The sequence below is a fragment of the Cephus cinctus genome, unplaced genomic scaffold (assembly GCF_000341935.2).
Source record: "Cephus cinctus unplaced genomic scaffold, Ccin1 Ccin1_scaffold0029, whole genome shotgun sequence".
Taxonomy (NCBI): Eukaryota; Metazoa; Arthropoda; class Insecta; order Hymenoptera; family Cephidae; genus Cephus; species Cephus cinctus.
In genome coordinates this window covers 222,089-243,996 of record NW_014332776.1, presented here as the reverse complement: position 1 = coordinate 243,996, position 21,908 = coordinate 222,089, and the positions used below count along the sequence as shown (strand labels likewise).

Genomic DNA, 21,908 nt, shown 5'->3' with positions numbered 1-21,908 from the left:
TCGCTGGGACTCGCGTGAATTTCCTGTTTGTTAACGGACGTCGACCCAGAGTCGAAACTCGTGTCACGCCCGCCACGTTATCAATGTATATTTTATACAGTCGCGAAGCAGATAACGTCGACATCGAAAAAGTTGGTTATCGTGTTATGCTGGGGGTAAAGAGGGTTTATATTTATGTCAGGGATACCACGATAACGGAACCTGTATTTGCTCTCAATTGCCGATCGAACGAGAGGATCAACTTGGGAGTAATGGAGTGGATAAATTGAAAAAAAAAAAAAAATTTGAAAATTATTTTGGGACTCGCAAAAATAATTTGCTTTATTTTTACAGTATATGATGTATGTACGGTATTTATTTTTGGGATCGATATGAGCTTTTTGTTCTGGAACCGGAGATAGCACGACGTATTCGGAATTGAAAATAAAGGGGCGAAAGTAAAAAAAATAAGGGTCGCTTTACTCGCTCGTGTACAAATGTGCGTTTCTGCGTTGAATTTATACGCGTCGTAGCGACGGCATGCGTCGCTGTCAACGGTGCAATGACTCACGCAGTATGCGTAACAAAAAGTAGATGAAGTTCCCAGCGCCCTGCTGACTCTCGTAGTCCTCTCGAGTAGAGCGGCTTCTGTTGCGCGAAGTTATGGTAGGAACAGTTATGATTCAGCCAGTAATTATATTTCACGTTACGAAGGTCCGAAATAGATTTGCTGGATGCTGGGAATGCCGGTGGGTACTCGGTTCACCATGGACCACGGAGATTGCCGCTAAATTAGAAACCGGAGAGCACGGATACGCTCGTTAGCTCGCGTCTACTGTGCAAATAACTCGAAAGCTTCGTTAGACAGTCATCCCATCCGCGAGACGTGTTAATTGAACGTCCTTTCTTTGTAACTGTATATCAAAATTTAAAAAAAAAGAATTTTCAGCGTAGAATGACTAAAAAAATAAAATTTGTACCAAAATTCCAGTAAAATGTTTCTAAAATTACCTCAACAAAATAACGTGTAAGCTCAAATAATTATATAATAAAAAAGATTATTTTTATTTCACTGCAATGAGAAATTCATTAAACCGTATATAGGTGTTACGGCATTGCACCTAAATCACTGTGGTATGACGTGTAAAATGCCAAAGAAATTGCAAGCTCCACTTGTTCCTTTTAACAAACAGTACAAAACTACGAGAAGGCAGAATAAGAGCTTACGAGAGGCGTTGCCGGTTCACGATCCCAGCAATGTATCTCGTGGTTCGCATTCAAGACACGTCTGACCCAAAGCAATTAGCTCAGCTGATTCTTCCTTGCAATAAGTGTTTCAACTTCAACTACTAGTTCAGTTCCATAAAAAAAAAAAAAAAAAAATTGTAATTTCAATAAGCAATCATGATATCGATCATCCATCTAACCGGAAGCGTCAAGTCAGACAGAATGGATAAAGTCCGTACCGGAAGTTGTAGGTGCAAAGGATACAAATAAATACCAGAATTTGTGTGTTAATGCCAGTAGATACACTCGGTTCATAGTCAGCCGCACGCGAAAGTGACATCAACGTAAATAGTCGTACGCATTCTAAACCAAATGCATTCGCAACGTCTTGCGAGACGTCCCCCTATTTATTTCGTCGGGCGAATCGAGCTTTTGCTCTTTACACTTCCGCTCGCAAATCCTGAAGCACCCGGCATTTCTCTTGGCAGCGGCACAGACGTCGCCATGAAATATCTGGCACGGATGACTTTGATCTGCCATACCTACTGCAGTTGGTATAGCTACGGTCGTAGTAGCTGTTACCACTTTTCTTTTTCTACTCCGTACTGTTGTTGCTCTTGCGTTCCTCGGCTTATACAGTTTTCCCAGACACTCGCAGCTGGACGAAATTACGACGCAGTCGCTACGTGAGTAACGTCCTGGGAACCAGGAAGCATTGGTTAGAGTTTGCGCATGCGCAGACGCTAGTTTACCCAACTGCGTACGCGTCTCCTGGTTGGACGGATGTCTCGACCAGAATCGTTCCGTCTCTCTCGTTCGCTCTCTTAACCCACCTCCCTTTCTCTCTCTCTCTCTCTCTCTCTCTCTCTCTCTACGTTTTGTAAGAGTTCTCATCGCGTGAATCACACTAACCGAAATTCTAAGTGCATCCGATTCTCGAAAGTCCATTTTCAGAATGTCCCAGCTCGAGTCGAATGGTACGAGACAATTTTGGAAATGCACGTGAGATGTTCCCTATTTTTTGATTTTAGATTTAAAAATTGTCTAGTCGCGTCTACTTTTGTTACAGATACTTTTTTTACTTGTAAAGTCATAAATAATACAATGACTTCCATGTTTTCTCATAGCACGTGTACACTGTTGTATATGCGTTATACAAAGCCCGAAGATTAAGTGCAAAGTTCTCGTTGAGTTAGAAAGGGATATACTGTTCTTAAGTTGAACTTTGTAATTTAAAAGCTTTTACGGAACTTGAGATATGTGTATACGGATATACAGTTATACTGTATATTTGTGCTCTCCAATAAAGCATATAACCTTAATCCAGGTTTTTGGTCTTTATGTGGCGCCGACGGTGTTAAGTGTTTTTCTTTTTAATTCCACGTAACGGCATCTTCAACGTGGAGCATCGAGACGCGATACTTCGAGGCCAAAGTGTAACGTTCTCCGTGCCAATTAATTTTATAGGTTTCATGCAGCGAGGGCCTAGCGGCCGAAATTCCGTCTGTGGTTTTCAAAGCCATCGTTACACGCGACCGTATTGCGGGATACCGGCCTGTCTCTCTCGGATACGCCACGAAGAAGCACCTTGGGTCTGGTTGGTTTTGATCTGCCGCCATTGGCGTCTTTGGGCTTCCTGGGAATTGCAATTTGTCGCTGGTTTTTTTTATGCGCACTAAAGATGCGATTAATGGCCAGAACTTTCGTGACGTCGAATAGTCTTTTTGCACTTATCGTTCCCGCGGGGTTCGATCACCGCAGGAATTGCAATACGATGTGCGACTTGAAGATTGTAAGTTGGTTGATTTGCAAAACTTTTTGAAAGTTTTTTTTTTTATTATTTTAGTACACGTTGCAGACTGTATATTTTTTATTACATTTTTTTAAATTCATTATTGTGGCATTATATTACGTATGAGGTATTTTTTACAGGGACATATGTGTATTCTCCCTTTGCCATGTGACGTTACTTAATACACCCATAGACTATGGCTTGTTGTACCCAACTACGTGTAGTTATCATCTGGTTGCTATGCACTCGGAAATGATATTCAAATTTGACGTTTCAGAAGATTTGATTTATTATCACTTTGTGAGCAAATATCGTAAATTATAACTTGTAGTATTATCACAGATGACGACCCCGTTTATTATAGTAGTTGTTGTCTCCGGTATTCTTTGTACGTTAATTATCCCAAACTCGCACCTGAGTAAACGTATATTACACGTATTCACAGCAGGTGACAAACCCCCTTATACTTGGCGCGACTGAATTTTGAATTTAAAAAAAAATTTAACGTCCAATTACGAAATTGCAAGTATAGAAAAAAAAAAGAGCAAAATCATTCTATACAGTCTCCCCTCTGGAACTCTGTTACTCAATTATTCATTTAAGCGACAAGAGTCATTTCGCAATTCTACACTGTTAACAATTGCTTAGCTCAAGAGACGTCAGTGTAGCTGCAGTCGAATAACAAGAAGTATCTGCATACCGCTGCACTCGATTATACAGTAATTATAAATGACGTAAAATAATTAAAATTGAAAAAAAAAAAAAAACTAAAATTAAAAATATCAATAAGAAGGAATAATATGAAAAAAATTCAGTTTCTACGTGTCTTTACTTTGTTTTCCTTTTGTTCCTAAACTCTTTTACACGCGTAATGCAGAGGCGTCGGGACGCCCCGGAGAGGGACAAATCGGACTATGCATACAAGTCATCTCATTCAAGCGTCCTTCCAGCCGTGCAACGCATATCTAGTATATACACGTATATACCTATACGTATGTACCTATTCATTTACAGCTTTGTTATACGTGACACGTGCTACTGATGTAGTCGTTTACTTTTCTCCTTTGCTTACGCACATATTCACGCCCATCAACGCGCTTAGATCTTTTATCATCTTCAAGAGAATCCACATTGCATAGCGCCTGGCGCGTAGGCTGTTTACCATGAAAAAAGATTTTAATTAGCACAGATCGTTAAAAATTCTATATTTGATGTTGAGCATTTTTTTCACAAATTTTTTTTTTTGCGGTAAATAAATGGCATTACTATTATTATCTCGTCGGTTACAATGTATGCAACTGAAGCCTGTCAGGTTGCTGATAAGAAAGAGCCATGAGGATCGCGTATAGATAAGGCTGTATAGAAAATTGGGAAAGTTAAACTTGTAAAAGTTATTTAAGTGATCCTATTGGTCCGGTAAATATCGAAGAATATCTATACAGCTGATTGGTCGCGTAACATGTGTGGGCGTCAAATCCGTAAATGTCATGAGTCACTACGTAACTCATATTTGTATATTACATATGTACAGTCCTAAATATGGGTCTGTATACTTTTGTACGTATTAACTTCCCACACTGAGGCTTATCTTTTTGTGCATTGGACTCACTTTCTTTAAGTAGCTTCCATCGACGACACGTCGCTCGCGCGACATATTTTTCTTATCGTTGCTACGCGGATACGGCTTGAAATTCGGTCGCGACATTTCACTTTTAAAGATACGTTATTTTACAGATACTTTTTTTTATTTTTTAACTTTTTCGATGTATTTTATCGTGGAACCTTTTGTTTAACAGTTATACTACTTACAGTGGTAGTACGTTAAATTCGTTAATTTTTGTAGAAAAATATAAATTTTCGATTTACGCATTGATTTTGTGGCAAATGATTTTTTTTTGGAATATTTTACAAATAATTTTTTTCAATATTTTCGTATTTCTTTTGTGTTTACCACCGGCTTTCACTTACGGGAAACGAATTGCAGTATGTAAAAAAAAGTTAGTCATGTGGTACACAGGTGTTAAGTGCACATAGTATGCGCGTTTGACCGCGTGTTATTATACAATTAGCAAGCAGTATGCTGCAGGCAGGTATACGTGTACGTTTTAACGGAGTGAAGCATGGATAATTATTACCAATTAGACGTAACTTCGTAATTGCTACTTCCTCATATCTTCGAGAGGAATATTTTGTGCTTTCAAGCATATTCGCTTGAAATTTATCTCGAATAAATATATAATAGGCTACACGTAGCGCATGCGATTGTCGATAACGATTCGTTCTCCAAAACTGAATTATTTAATAAGAACGTCCGGGAGCAAGTGGAAAAGCACAAAATATAGTATTTTCCTAAAATCGAAATTTTTTTTTACTACATATTTTATTAAATTTCGTGACACAAGGGTAATTAAGGAAGAATTAAGTTTTTTTTTATAGATACTGTAATTACGTAACAATAGGGTGAGAATGGTAGAATTTGTTACGAAACATTATATGGCACACTGGAAATCTCGTAAATATCCAATATCGTTAATTCCTGCTTCGTACGTATAAACACATGTATTCTTAAACGGACTTGGCAGTTCGCCAAGGGCTTTGCTAGAAATATTGAGCTAATGACTGCAGGATTGAGTTAATGAGTTTGAGAGCCATTCAAGATACGTTAAGCTCACTAACGAGGTCTCGCTATTTGAAAATGAATTTTTCGACAGCCCAAGCTGCACTGCGGTTACGGATCGTCACGAGTCTCCGACCTTTATGTATAGCAGTTCTTGCTAATTTACATAGCTCCGAGGCATTAATTTTATTGCATTCAAATTTATATATATTTTTACTACCACCCACGACAATGGCCCGAGATAAAGTGTAAAATTAAATTTGAAACTTTTGACATCGAATTGAAACATTTTTTAAATCGAATTCAAGTGAAAATTTGATAAAAAATTTTTCGTCAGAGAATAATTTGTTTCTTAGGGCTATGATCAACGATGACACCTCGTGACCTTTCTTATAGGCGAGATTATTCATCGCGCATTAAGAAGGAGGTCAGGCGTGGATAATTAAGGTCGCGCTGACCTGGCATCGTTTTGCATCGCGACGCGATTGCGTTCGGGCGTGCCGACTAATTTGTAAACGTTGCTTTCATAATTAGGTAATATGTCAACGACGTTTGGGTACCTTAAGAAGCCGCTATAGGCCCTTTGATATTCCAGTGAAACTTATAGTGAGGATTCTACAATTTTTATTCCAACGTATTTATATGCGGCACATGCCTGTACAGTCTTTGGTGCTTTTATACAGCAGACTACTAATGCTTCTTTGATAAATATGCCCGACGTCTAATCACTCTATAAATTCACTTTGAAAATAATTAAGAGGTCGATAAGACGTTCGCCTTGTTCAGGATCGATATTACCGATCGTGGAATCGTTCCCATCGTTCCCATTTTACGACAGCAGGTGTTCACATCCTCCGAGTTCGTAATCTTCCATAAGTATTTCAAGTGTCTCTCAGGACCGCCATTACGGCATCCGTTAACGAGCTGACGGCGTTCACGTAAATCAAACGGAACGTGACGTTTCTACGTCGTGTTTATACATACAATTAGATGTCAAAGAGTACCAGCTGCGAGAGGAATCTGACCCCATATCGTTAAAATTCAAAATAATAAAAATCCAAAATACTCGATCAAAGTGGAATGAACAATTTCATAGATTCCTTAAGACAAATATCATTTTTAGACAAAAATCATACTGACTGTACAATATTGTCGAAGAAATAAATTTGAGAAAATTAAAAAAAAAAATAAAAATTTGCTATAAAAATTTTTTTTTGTAAAATTCAATTTTTCCTTAAATTATACTCACTTGAAATCGTTCACTGCAATGCTTACTGATTATCGTTCAGACCTGTATGGATTATTGGCTTTCCACTGGTAATTTAACTAACGAAACGTTAATTCTTTTTGTCTAGGGCTTCCAGCGGCCGCGGACCTGATTCTCTTTTGAACTCGGACCTGGGTCTTGATAAGCTACGCCCTGCTTCATCCCCCAGGTAAGCAGCTCAGCAAGTGTTTTTTTATTATTTTTCCTTCCCTAGTCGTCACCCACACGCAACTCCAATCCTCGGAGTCTACGGCGCTGTGAGAAACCCTCAAAAATTTCTACTGCCTATACTCAACCTTCAGAGTGCACTTCGCAATTGAAAATGTTCCTTGGATCGGATCCAAGAGAATTTTTTTAATTGAGCTAATCGTTCCAGGGGTTCATGAAATAAATTTTTCCTCGAGTGTCTTTCGACCCATTGAAGATGCTGCAGATGCTTTCACGGTCGTTCGACTGCGGCACGAATAGTAATTCTTGAACTGGAGGGTTCGTATTTGAATTTTCAGAAGGGGTTCACTATTGTGTTTATAGGGTCAATAAAACCTCCCATTTCTCCATCCTCTAAAAAAAGGAAAACCTCTGTGACCTGATTTCTTCGTATTACGATTTGGGTACTTTATATCTACTTCCCGGGATAACACCCTATTGTTCCGACCCTTGGCATACTCACGTACTCTGGAATAACAGTGTAACAATGGCATTGACTTTTCCTCGCTTGCTGTGACTTAGCCCATTGTTATGAAAATGGGGATGATTAATGATTAAATACAAATGGTTTTATAGTGCTTTAACTTTTCTTCGTTCAATTTCATTACTTAGCACAATGGATATTTCTGTTTGAAAATTCTTATCAATTATTCTTATCTATTAAATTTATAAAAGACTTAATTGAAAAATTAATTTTTTTAATTATTTTTCTTTCAACGTAACCAAAAAATGGGGTTGCCAAAATAATTTTAGACAAATTAATATAAAAAAATTCATAATCGCTATTTCGTTCCATTTCCAACTGATCTGTTTCTAAGAGTGTCGGTATATTTTTTTTTACCAACTCCTAAATTTCATTTTTCCACATTTCAACCGAGTCACCTTCCTTATCGACTGTTGCAGACAAATTCACCCCCTGTACGGTGAGAAAGCAGGGCTTCTAGGATATTGCGACACAGTCGGTAACGCAGAGAGCTTTCCACCAGCCCCTAACATCGTGGTGGAGGGCGGAAGAATAGAGTTCGTGCGCCCCTCGCAAGATGGCACCACAACACATCGCCGAAATACCATGTCCCGAGCTTCGCAAACTTTCACCGACCAAACCGAAAAATCGGATCCTGCTAAGGTAAGTTAATTTCAAAATTTCCCCCCAAAAAATACCCAGAACATCGTTACACAACAGACAAGAAAACTTCGAAAAAGTAAACAATCCGTATCGAATAAATAATTGAAAATAATTACCAACGGCACTTGGGGATGATAACAAGATTTTATCAATGACATAATAACATCTGTCAGTAACGTGAGCTGGTATAATGAAATTTTAAAGTGGCTACCACTTCCTCGCCCAAAACGTTATTGCTCGAACGAAAGCGTGATTAATTGATAACAAAAAGTGGGCTCAGTCGATAAAGAAGACGAAGGTGCAGCAGAGCGAAAGATCGTTCTTAAGTAAGAAGTCGCTTTAACTGACAGTTAAAAAGGATCCATTAACCGCTGCAATCACAATCATAAAATTGCATTAAGACGAAGCAAATGAAACTTCCCGTTGATTCGTCATAGTCATACATATTCATATACTTGTACTTATACAGCGCCTGTGCATACGCAAGGGAATTCCAAATTGGAATCTTTCATATTCACCGTACAGAATGCCAATGAAAATTGTTTTATCTATCAGAGCATTTTATGACGTTTGATTTTCAATGCTACCAGTCACCCGTAAAAGCTATTCGCGTTGAACGACCGAAACCCTTTACCCTTCGTGTTGTATTCATTAGACGTAATTGATTTTCTCGATAGGGCGAGTACCGATTTACATATTAAATTGGATCTCACGCTGTTCGCGCGTCGCGACGCCCGCCAATACGATACGATTATGCCAAAATTAACGACATTTTGTACACGTTCACTTCGTCTGCTATACATTTAAACGTAATTCTAATGACTTAATGAAATGTCGCGAAGACACGAGTTCCCGTGGCCTTTGTTAGGCGTATTAAACTCCCTTGTTAATATGGTTCACTTTAGCTCCCTCGCCACCTTTTGGTGTACGAATTTACACCCTTGAGGACGTACACGTATGCCGCCTAAAGTTTCGTCTTTTGTAACTGCTTAATATGAATGACTTGACTTTTTCTGTATTTTTTTTTCTTTTTTTTTTTCAATTGAAAAAAGCAAGGAAAAATTTTCGTTCCAAACGTTTTTCCTTACATTGCAATTTTTATCGTGAATATTCTTCCGTATTTTATGACCCGATATTCTGCATGCATCGTGATAATAATTTGAAAGTCAAAATCGCTTGGATATCGATAACCGTGCAATCAATTATTTCGTAACGTTAATTTATATACATGTACAATAATATTAAATTGGCAGGTTGCTGAAAATTTATGATTTTCGTGTAGACCTTATATTTTGAACAATACTGAAATAGATTTATTATAGAAATATGAGAAAATAAGGATCGGATACACGTATTAGGTCAATACGACATTATATTTCCAATAATTTATTATTATTCAATTATCAGTCGCATCTACAAGGGAATATTGTAATTTTTGTAAATTACGGTAAATTCAAAAATTTTATTTAAAAAAAATGGTTGCGATCGGTCATATGTTTCACGAATGAAATAAAAAACATGTATTCTTTCCATTCGTTTCGATAAAACTGCGCGATTAAAAAGAATCCAATGTTTAAACCCCTTCGTGTTAATTTAATTAGTTCCACACTTTGAGCTCGTCAATTAGCATATTAATTCGCAGCGGCTTCCCAGTTTGAAATAACAATAGTGCGCTCACCGGTGCTTCCGTCATTGCCTCGCTACGCCATTCCGCCCGTTTGAATGTGAATGGGACTCCTCGTGCACAGGAGCCCTTGCTCGCCCATACAGCGTATAGGAACGAACGAGTGTAACCATAGCCCGTATAGCCGGCATAGTCGGGGTAGTCAGTCTATAGTCTGCTGGCATAGCCATAGTTTTAACACGGAGACATCCACCGCAACGCAAAACCAGCAGCAGCCGCACCGACAAATGCAAATTATCATAATTGAGTCGTTATGCAAAGAGCGACTCCTCGCTTTGCTATTGCGGTTTATTCAAATGTTGCATTTCTTCAGTTTGGTTGGGATGACAGTCAATATCGCACGGTCGACTCTCGCAATTTAAAGTTGACTGTCATCAAATGCCTAATATATGTATATAATGCAAATATTTGAAAAAAAATTATTTGCAGCGTAAATACCAGGTTAGGTTCGGCAATGCAATTTTTTAATATATTTTTTTTAAATATACGGTGCAACTGATTATCATTGTTTTTTGATACTTTTGTACAAATCTAAGTTGTCGCTTCGTCGAGAACGGATTTTCGTTGTTTGTGGAAATGACTTTCCTTGACTTTAATATTCTTGAGTTTGCTCCTTCACTTAATCCACGGCTATTCCGTCCTAAGCCCTCAGGTACTGTTTGCTAGGGGTCGGTCTCGCGTAATACTTGCACTGGCTCTCTTTGGAATACATTAGCATGAGCAATGTGCATTTCCTTTCCGCCTTACGGTTCTATGTGCTGTTGGTGAATTAATCGGAAGTTCTTAATAAGTAAAAAGCTGAGTGCATTTTTAAAAATGAAATTGACGTACATTTTATTTTGTACGAATCAAAACGTCATCGATCATTGACATTAACGTAACGTGAAGTTTTATCGCTCTTGTTATTTTTATTAACCGTAAAAATTTCCAGGAGAAAATTATCTCACGCTTTTCTTCCTTTAGCCAGAAAGTCAAAGTCGTAAAGATATTATCGCTCTCTCATTACCAAACAATGCCTGACATTTCCTGCTACCGAAATAACCTGATAAACTCTATTATAAGATCTAACGGTAATAGCCATTTTTATTAGCCACCCTTCCGGTTTTCCATAATTTCATGAATTTATGCAAAACAAATTGGAATTTCAATATAACAAGTATACCGTAAATAATTGTTTCACGGTACTGTAAGTATATCTATATATTATATAGTTTTTGTTTGTATTTGCTACGTTAGGAACTTCAAATACGTATAGTGTAGCTTGACTAGTCAAATTGTATATTGCGAGCTTTCTTTGAGTGACTATATTTTTAACTGACAGCCACGTCTCGCTGGCATTTGACAATGAACTTGTTGAGACTTTTAGAATATCTAAAGAATTGTCTGACAATTTGATTGCGCAGACAGGTAAAAGCTAAGCCATGAAAAGTTGCGCAAAACATCGAGGGCGGGCGCCACAGCTCTATGACACGAAACACCGGAGTCATTGGATTTGAGATTAGCATTTAGATGTTTCTCGCACGGAGTAAATATAATTGTCTATGAATAGTCAATGCGACGCTCGCATTTGTCATTGGATACATAACGTGCAACGAACTATATCTCAATGAGCAAAGTCCATTAACAAATGATAGAATTCACGTTGACTGCCAGCAGAACAATTTTTCATAAGCTCGACGCCCACTAGGGTATAGAAAATAATACAATATTGTGCAATTCCAAAAATTGTAAAAAAATTATAGACAGATATTAATTTTTTTTTTTTTACAAAATTATGCTTATTACCAATGACACATTTTTTAAGGAATTTTGGTTATTGGTATCGCTATCGACACTTTTTTTTTTTTATATGACAATTCAATACGTGGTTATTCAGGACTATTTACCTGAAGGTCTTTATTGGATTTCTATTGATTCCCACGGTAAAACCCTCTTCGGGTAGTTCAGGTTCTGGATAACAGTGTTTACGAAATTGGGTATAATTGAATAGTGTAAAATAAGCTTGAATGAAGTTCGTCTTACGGATTGGTTTGTCTTTATTTGACTCGTTACTTACTCGAAATTGAAGGATTCTGGGATCCAGCGTCCAAAGATAAAAATACAGAAGAGATTTGGATGCGCGTCACATGTCCTGACAATAACTCGAGTCCTGGCGTGTCGTCGACAGCAATTCCCGTTAGGTTCGCTCGAGTAACAGGGGCTGCTGGAAAACTCGTAAACCTACTTCGATAGCAACTCCACCGTAAAATAGAAACATTCAAAGGATTTTCGGAAACGAAATACTGTAATTGACCCCAAATCCAGAGTACATTCCAAGAAAGTTATAGATACATAATAAGACACGGTAAGTCTCTATTGAGCTATTTCACCAAAGTGTTCCTTTTCATCGTGCAATTCCAACAGTATCGAGCATTCCTATCGATTTCACATATATACCCAAATTACTACTATCAACACAAAAATAAGTCTTTCATATATTTAAATAGGAAAAAAAATATAAAAATAAAAATTCAATGTTACATATACATATATATATATATATATATATATTGCATTTTTATACTGGTATACGTAGCTATTGCACAATGCGCTTAATTGCATATACACTGAACATATGGAAAATAAAAATTCAATGTTACATATACATATTCCTATCGATTTCACATATATACCCAAATTACTACTATCAACACAAAAATAAGTCTTTCATATATTTAAATAGGAAAAAAAATATAAAAATAAAAATTCAATGTTACATATACATATATATATATATATATATATATTGCATTTTTATACTGGTATACGTAGCTATTGCACAATGCGCTTAATTGCATATACACTGAACATATGGAATTCCATTGTTTATGTAATTGGCTTGATATTAAAACCGAATTATTCGTAATAATATGTCTGCTTTTTCTCTAATTTTAATAATCTATATGCAATCCTGTATCATATTAAATTTATACATATAAATTTAAGTCACGTAAAAATTTATCAAATGGATTAATTAGACGAGTCTAAAGAATGGACAGTTTCATATCCGCCCACAGGACTGATATCGTTCTAACCAATCATGACGCATTTTGAATGACAGGACTAATAAACGTCATAAACGAAGCTGCAGGCTACTATCGTCGAAAATATCAAACGCGTCGGCCAATAAATCCTCATACGAACATACACATATACAGGGTGTCCCAGAACTACTTTTGGACCGGAAAGTGCGCGATGGCTGGAGGTGCCTTGAGTACCCTCTCGCAAACCATTTGCCAAAATTCGCAATAGTTTTTAAATGAGAAGCATTTAAGTGGGACCAATCAGAACGAAGGATTTCCGCGGGTAATAGCAGCGTGGTGGGAAGTACACTCACGGATGCCAAAGATAGCTGCTGTGCAATAGCTTCCCACAAATTCCGCGCTTAGCAATTGTTTCACAGGCCGAGTTGCACGTGTAGCTGCTACTCCAGTCTAAGCTAAGACACGCCCATGCCCATATCGGTAGTTTGTCAACGAATCCTAATGATGCCCGCTCAGCTTGTGAAACATTTGTTAAGCGCGGAATTTGTGGGAAGCTATTCCAAAGCAGCTATTTTTGGCATCCGTGAGTGTACCTCCCGCCACGCTGCTGTAACCTGCGGAAATCCTTTGTTTTTATTGGTGCCACTTAAATGCTTCTCATTTAAAAACTATTGCGAATTTTGGCAAATGGTTTGCGAGAGGGTACTCAAGGCACCTCCAGCCATCGCGCACTTTCCGGTCCAAAAGTAGTTCTGGGACACCCTGTATATAACGTATTTCATGCAGCCACAATAAAACCGCGAATCGAAACAGTGGCAGATAATTGAAAAATGGCAAAATTCCACCCAGCGACTAAATTGTCAAAATTGATCGAAATTCTTTGATTTGTCAACAATGACCGAACGTTACCGTTAAATATTTTTTCAAAATTTTTCAAATTTCAAATAATCCACTTTCATCAGTCGTTACGAAATCGACGCTATCTAAGGGTTCGTTAAACAATGATAAATCCAGGTAAAAAAAAAATACTTGAGAAAAGTCATAATTTATTCGCACGCAGTTTACTTTGCCATCGAATTGAAAGGTAATGCGTAAGGTAATTGCATCGGTACACCGAGTCATGGTAATTGAAACCCGCTTTGATGTTATCGCGAAACGCCTGAAAATCATTGGACGATTACACGGCTGGCTGTAGGGTGCGGTACCGTCCGCATGAAGCTAATTAGTGGCTTATAATTAATCGCAAATGAATTGGTAATTATGCATCCGACGTTGGATACTAATTAACCAGGACAATTGTCCTGGGAAACATAACGAGGGTTGGCTGCACTTGAATATCCGTCATTGATTTGGCAATGATCCATAGATCGGCGTAAGATTTACCTAGGATCTATTAATGATAAAAGATAATCGATATATATATATATATCGACAATTATATCCGACGATAATTTCATACCTGTATAACGGACACCCTGTATATATTCCATATACGTATATACATATAGAAGCATACCAATTCATATCACACGTAGGATTAGCCGTTTAGTCCTTTGAAGCGAACGTTTGTCAACGCAGTAGCCGAGCGATCAACGACGCGACGCGTCGCGACGCACCTCGTATATGCACGAGCGTGCACGTGAATGCTCGAGGGCTGAGCGTGCTTTAGATTCGATTGGATTGATTAGCCTAATTACTTGTCGGTCTATCGCCATTCCTGTCACTATACTCGGCGACTAGCTGCACTACGTCACTGGTCGTTCAACCCCAACCAATCGGAATATATCGATCTACCCTAGCCACCCCTACTGGATTTATCAACCCTACTCAGTCCTGCCTTTCATACGCTACAGATCAATTCCCATTGAATTCCGTAAACTTATCCGCGCGTCGTCTGCTGGTAAATGAAATCTTGCTGTGATAAGAGTATATAACAAAATTTTATTCCATTTTCGATTTTTTATCTGATTCGATTGATCAGTCCAATAATCTCTATTGACGTAGGTATTTCGAAGTCTGATTGAATTTTATGAAAATTTTTCATTTAGTTGCATCAATCAAATTTTCCAATATGGTATTTACGAAGAAAACGATGTCTGTTAATAAAATTTTGTAATTTTTTTTTCTTTCAGCTTCAGATATATTCAATTACGTCTATTTGCACGAAGCTTCTAAGGGATCGATTGAATTTCACGTATGCTTTTAATCCACTCGAATCGGCTTCTACCTTTAATTTACACTGCCACGTTATAACCAAGTAATTCGTTGTTCTTACGATATCGTGCTGCTACGCGTGCATCACGTGTAAATCGCTCGTTTAAAAGTATCCATGGGGTGTGCCACATGGTACACGTTTATCGAGTACTGCCTATAGCTTTATTGGGAATTTACAGCAGTACCCGTATTTACAGTGCGCTGCATTCGCCCACGTGAAAAAAAATTGATAAATACAGAACCACGAGGAAAATCGAAATTAACGATTACATATATTCGGGGTTTATTAGATGTATCGATAAATGTAAAAATGAAAAATCATCAAAATAATATTTAACGGTCGGCATTTTTATTATCGTCACTAACCATTTTTTTACGTCCTTATCAATTACGGTTGCACTTAATTTACTTATACAGTCTGAAATATGTGTCTGCTTCGTCGATAACGAAATATTCAAATCGTAACACTCTATCGATTATTGCGTAACTGAAATTCTTTTTATAAAATCAATATCAAATATTGATCGCTATTTCTACCATATTTCTAATTCGATTTAGAAATCGGACAACATTCCCAATCTAAGTACCCCGAATAGTCTGTATTAAATATCGTACCTGGATTACCGTGTTATCTATACTCGGACACTATTTCTACGATAACTTGCTTAATATAATAATATTACTATTAACGCAGTATACCTATAATGGTTATTTGTACGCGGTTAGTCGGGATCAAGCAAGCATGAAATCGAGCACGCTTTTCTAATGTAAGTCAATGATACAAGACAGCTAAGATTATAAAGCCGTTTAGTCAGCCAATTGCAGTTGCAATTAATTGCATCTTAGTGTAAATTTAACAGCTACCATTACGTTGTGTTAAAAACAAAAATTGAGAATTGCATGAAATTTGGATTTGTCCGAAGACAAAAATATCGTGTTAAAATCATAATACTTTAATAAAATAAACAATTAATTTTTTCCTCTCATTCCCAAGTGCATCGAATCAATAACTATGGTCCGTCCACGAATAAAATCATTTTCTTGAAGGGCCATCTTCTTATGACTTTACAAGTAAATGAGTCCTCTGAACACGATATCACACTTATGGTATGACAAAATCAAAATTATTTCAAAAATTGTCGCACAATCTTTTTCTCCCTCTGAAAAATAGTTGGTGTGTCTCAGACATCCCACGCGCCTACATTCGCCGTTAACCATAATTTCCTCATTGTGCTGCAATTCGAATAATAATCTGAGAATATGCGAATACAATGCGAAATGCCGCCTCGGGGTGTACAGGTGGTCGGCTAATAATAGCATATAGCTCTATATCTATATATAGCATCTGTTCACACGTGAATGTATATATCTATATATACGCATAAGTCTACATATCAATAGACGCTCGAACAATTTATCTAACCCTACGTTAGATGCACATGCGCAAATATTGCACATGCAGTTTGCATACGATGTCATTTTTTATTGAGATACACGTATCCACGTGTGACAACAGCAGTGAAGCCTTACGAGTGACCAAGGGTGGTACCACTGTCTTGTACGAAACTAATATTATAACTTCATCAAATAATTATTGCGTAATAAAAAAAATTGTAATAATTTTTATGCTAACAAAAAAAAAACTAAAAAATTAATACCGGAAGTCGTTAAGAAGCTGTTCAAAATTTCAAAAATATCAGGTTGCCAGCACTGCCGATCTTGACTATACTTAATGACATGGATGCCATTCCAGCCGAGCAAGCTGGTAAACCTGCAAAGTGTTTTGCAAGCGTGACTAAAATGGACGTAATAACGTGACGTGGTAGAATTATCACCTGCCTGCAGTAACAATTGGCCGAATGAATAATTGATCTACCTTTAATGACTAAAGGAAAAAATCATTGGCGTTCGATAAAAGACAAAGAACGTACTTTGAATCTTTCTAATAAAAATTTATACGCGAGTGTTACCGATGATCTTGGCGAAATCGAAATTTCCTTTTTAACGTTGCTCACGTTAATCTTGTATCGGAATAACAAGACGTAGGTATAAGTCACCCTAGGCGGTTCGGTTTCAATTTCACTTTGCGCTTCTCTGTCTCACCGCAAGTCTGGCCAACGTCTTCCTTTTCTCTTTTCTTACCTCGTGCGATTAGTCTTGGGAATCGAGTGACGTTCGATCCAGACAGTCATCTTGTGTCTCTTTCACTCCTTTATGTATATCTGTCCCTCTATGTTACTCCTGTCTGGCTTTACTTTGTCTGGCCGGAGACTGGTTTCATTTTACAAAGTATCTTATACGCTTGTTACATAAAATCATATTGCACGTAAGAGACTCACAGAATTTCGTATATCGCGTATATACAAATTTTTAAATATAACAATTACATTTTTTTCAGTTTTTTTTTTCAAAAAAAAAAAAAAACAGAATCGTATAAATCCATTTTATTATAGATTACAAAGAAATGACATAATTATGAATTTTTCATAATTTATTTATTTCATTCAGTCTCAAAGAATTATGGTTAACGTTATTATATCTCACAATACAGTCTTGATGGTGCTCGACCTTTTTCCCTTGACGCAGACGTCATTGTCTGGTGCTTCACGACGCCGTCGTACGTCGTCTATTTCTATATTCAATAGGCAAATTCAATACCCAACCTTACCTCGTCTCAATGCCGTAATAGAATTTTCTCATAAATGCACCGAGAAATAATTAACAGGCATAGAGTGAATATATATAGCACAGAAGCTGGAACTAGTATAGAGTCAAACAATTTGAGGATTGATCTCTTTTCTGTCGTCGTCCTATATCTGTTTCTCTCTTATACACATAAAGATACTCTTGATACGTCACACCGCAACTGCAACTTACTCTATTGTCTCGATAAGACAAGTCTGACAAGTTACACACGTTATAAAGCCAAAACACCAGAGGCAGAATCCGTAGGCGTCACGTGCACTCCCAAGTACTGCGCAAAGGGTACAAGAGGAAGGTTTGGTACACGTTTCGTACTGGTACATGGTTTTATTTGCACCAGCTCCATAGTGCACTGGACAGCTTAAATTTTGAGAACTTCCCTTTAAATGTTATCGAAACACCAAGATAGCTCGAAACGTCAAGACAGACGGATTAACAGGCATTCAGCAGTGTTTTATATCTTATTAAAGTCTGCGCTCATTTTTCAAGTATTGCGTTGACCGATTCGTTTCAATTATTATTGGATATTATGTACTGTATGCAACTTTATTATTCTCTGGCATTACCTTACGTATGTACGTAGCCCGTTAGTTTTGCCTTCGACAATTAATGAGGACTTTTGTACTTTGTCGAAGGGAAGCTTGTCCGTGCCTAAAGTGCTCGTATCGGCCTGCTTCAATCTCTCTTCGTTAGTCGAGACCTGTTCGCGCGTAAAAAGCGTCTACACATTCTACGGGGACGAATATTCTCGCAGTCGCGCGTTACGAACCCGCCCACTGTCGCCTTGTCAGGGACGTTAAAAGAGAGGAAAAAAAAAGAAGTGGGGTGTCTCGTAATCATTGTTAATTAAAATCTATGGGGACGCTTATAACACGTAGTCGTGTACGTATAATTATGCATATATGTATATACGTGGAATGAAGGCGTCAGTCGAACTGAAAGCATGTGAAAACTCGATATCGAGTCACAATGGCGTAGCTTAATGAAGGAACTGATATACGAATACTAATTAGAATTCCTATCGCGAATAATGAAATGCATCGCCCGTCGTTTCGGATTCTTTTGTCTCCCGTGGGAGATTTTCGAAAATTTTATTCACCTCGCATGTGGATTCCACCCTATCAGGATTGAACTTGGCTGCGAGGGGGTTGGGAGGAAACGCTTGGAAAATTAATGGCCAGTGCTGTTTTTTTGTCTAATATTTTTTTTGCCTTTCTGAATTTCTTGCCAAGAGCACGTATTGCGAACAGTCTGTATTACTTGTTGGGATATGGCTATTCCGTCTGTACGTGGAAGATGATGAAAGGACGTGTAATAAAAATATCAAGAGGAGGCAAAAGCCACGGGAGAATCTTGAGGATGGTATATGGGAGATGCATGTAGTTCATTAGGAAGAGTGCACGTTATCCTAAGTATGACTATAAAAGTGCAGAAAGGACAAGTGGAATTTATCAATATTTCAATTCTGATAAGGACTGGATGTATTGACAGCAACGCGGTTGATTATGCGGGAGGCTCTTAATACGGTAACGTAAAATATGTTGATTATATTGATATTGAGGGAAACAATTATCTAGGTCATAAATTATTATAGCGAAATTACAAAAATATATATTTTGTGTATCGAGTGTAATTTTTTTTAGAAGCATCGTATATGGGGATTCTTTTTGGTTTTTTAAAATTTGGATTCTTATTTTTTTGTTGCTTAGCTGCACCTGTATTTATTCGTTAGTTTTTACGTTCATTCGTCCCTTTTATTATGGTTATTGTTTATGCATCGAGCAGCGGGTTGCCCACGTGTCGATCTCTAACGCATCCCATAGACGCTATGGGTCCATGACTGGAAGCTGTCACCCGCTACAATTCATTAGCTTGGAAGGTCACTCTCATTCGAGGGTCTTTTGGTCCCATCCCTACGGCGACACCCTTGCTAAAAGATTCCAGAGAGAGATTTTTAATTGGCTACTTCGACCAGTAGTTCGCCGAGGTATACTGAAGTAATCGAGTCTGAAGCCCATGGTAAGCCGTCGCGACGCCAGGCGTCCAGATGGAGCCCTAACAAACCCAGTGGGAACGCACTTTACGTCATTTAAAAATCCCCATCCCAACATCCGAGATTACCCTCTTTGTTATATTCGGTCTGTGATTTCTTTGAAAAAATGAATTATTTGATTTGAATTAAAGTCAAAGACCGCACTTGGAGAATTTATATTATTTTAAGAAGTTTGAACGAATTTTTCATCTCTTGGGATTTCTATTCATTTTCTTTTTATTTTATGGAAATTAAATTGACTTCGTTCTGGCACGCTGGATACTAAGATTCTCGGAGAAAAATATTCTTGGAATGAACGATGCCCTTTTTTTGACCAACTTAAATTTCGTCAATAGTGGGAAACTTGCCAAAATTTAACAGCAACGAAATAGCACACTTTATTCTTACAATTATTTACCCTCTCGTTCCTATTAGGAATTTCCCACGAGAATGTTCTAGAAGGATTGTATCTACATATGTTGACCACATAAATAATCACAGACCCGAATTCTTCGCTTTATTCCCTAAAGTGAAATATCGCATCGCTGCTATGGACACTGAGGATTTTCGACGAAATTCAGCATAGAAACGTCCAATAGGAAAAGGGTCGCACCGTCCCGTTAGGTCTATTTCGTAATGTGCGACTGTACCGGTATGCTATTTTCTGCGAGGGTTGTAACCGGCGCCGGCCGTCAGAAGTGCGACGCTATCTGAGGACAACGACGGCTACGACGACGTCCGCGACGATATTCTCATCCCCTTCAGACTTTCCACCCCTATGTCATAGCCCAGTCACGCGTCCACGAAGATAAGACTCGGGCGTCGTTCCTTGTCTCGACGAACGAACAATGCCAAACCAGCCCTGCGTCCTGTACCTATAGAAACTGCCGTCTCAACCTCCACTTTCCAAGTCGCTCCCTGCAAACCCGCCCTAAAGGCCGAGAACCCGATCGCCCGATAAAGTCAGCGATATCTGTCGTCTGCTAATAGTCTTGGCTGCTGCGCCCTGACTCCGTGAGGATGATGCAGTACGTTGCAACTGGGCAAAAAACATTTTGGCTTTTCTAACGGGTGTCTGCGTGAAAAAGGTAGACATTGCTGCTGCCAATGATAGGGGTTCGAGGAAAAACCTGGACAGTCCAACATTCCTGAACGGTAGCGGACTGATTGATCGTTTTATGTGATTTCGATGTAGGAAATTACCCCAAATGGGTTTTCGATAAGACTTCCGGTGGTTTTCAAAAGTGAAAAGATTAAGTATGCCGGGGATCGTTTTGAGAGAAAAAAGTTTTTTTTTACAATTTTATCGTCGACGCTCAACTTATAATATGACGCAAATGAATGTTGGGTAGTTATGAATTTTCTATTATTTTTTTTCTATTTCATGATTTTTTTTTTTTTTCTTTTTTTTTGATATTATACTCGAGATTTATAGTGTTGATATTTTTTTGAGTCTTTGACGATATTGATGTATGGAAAAATATAAAGCTAGATGAAATCTACTCTAGTAGTTTTTCTGAAAATCCGATTGCTATTCACTCGCGTCATCCAAGCGATTCCATTAAGCGGGCTATTCGCAATGGATGGGACTTTTTTTCTCTGTATCAAAAATACCACAATTTATCAAGTCGCGCGCCATGGTATTATGAAGTCTGGGGCTTCAACCCCGTACAAACTACCCAGCCCTTTTCCAGTGCCGCGAACCTTTCGTCCTTCTCGTAATACGACGACCTCTTGCGGCTCTACGCGAAGTCGCCATTTCTCCAGACTCCTGCCGCTGGCAACAACCACCCTTGAATTACGACATCGTAATTCCACCCTTAGACAGCTTTCCATAAAGTTTCGAAACGTCAAAGGTAAATGACTTGGCAGCTACGGGATTTATATTAACAAATTTTTTTACCCAATTTTTATCAATATCACGTGATAACCTAATTGCCAATCAGAGGATATCGACAAAAATGTATAAAGTGCAAAAATTTGATTTGAAAATTTACAACGATTCGAAATGGCGTATCGTAGTGGTAAATTATACAT

General features: G+C 38.0%; 1 protein-coding gene and 1 long non-coding RNA gene across 18 annotated transcripts in view; one reads left to right on the top strand and one right to left on the bottom strand.

Annotated features, from left to right (window-relative positions):
* LOC107267543 overlaps window positions 1-21,908 on the top strand; it is a 148,842-nt gene that overhangs the window by 55,557 nt on the left and 71,377 nt on the right. For all 16 annotated transcript variants that reach the window (XM_015739471.2, XM_015739436.2, XM_015739443.2 and 13 more), the window contains 2 exons: window positions 6,971-7,051; window positions 7,993-8,215. In XM_015739471.2, the coding sequence (XP_015594957.1) occupies window positions 6,971-7,051; window positions 7,993-8,215 (304 nt within the window). The remainder of the gene's footprint in view (window positions 1-6,970; window positions 7,052-7,992; window positions 8,216-21,908) is intronic.
* LOC107267661 overlaps window positions 1-21,908 on the bottom strand; it is an 89,846-nt gene that overhangs the window by 8,827 nt on the left and 59,111 nt on the right. The gene's annotated exons all lie outside the window — the stretch shown is intronic.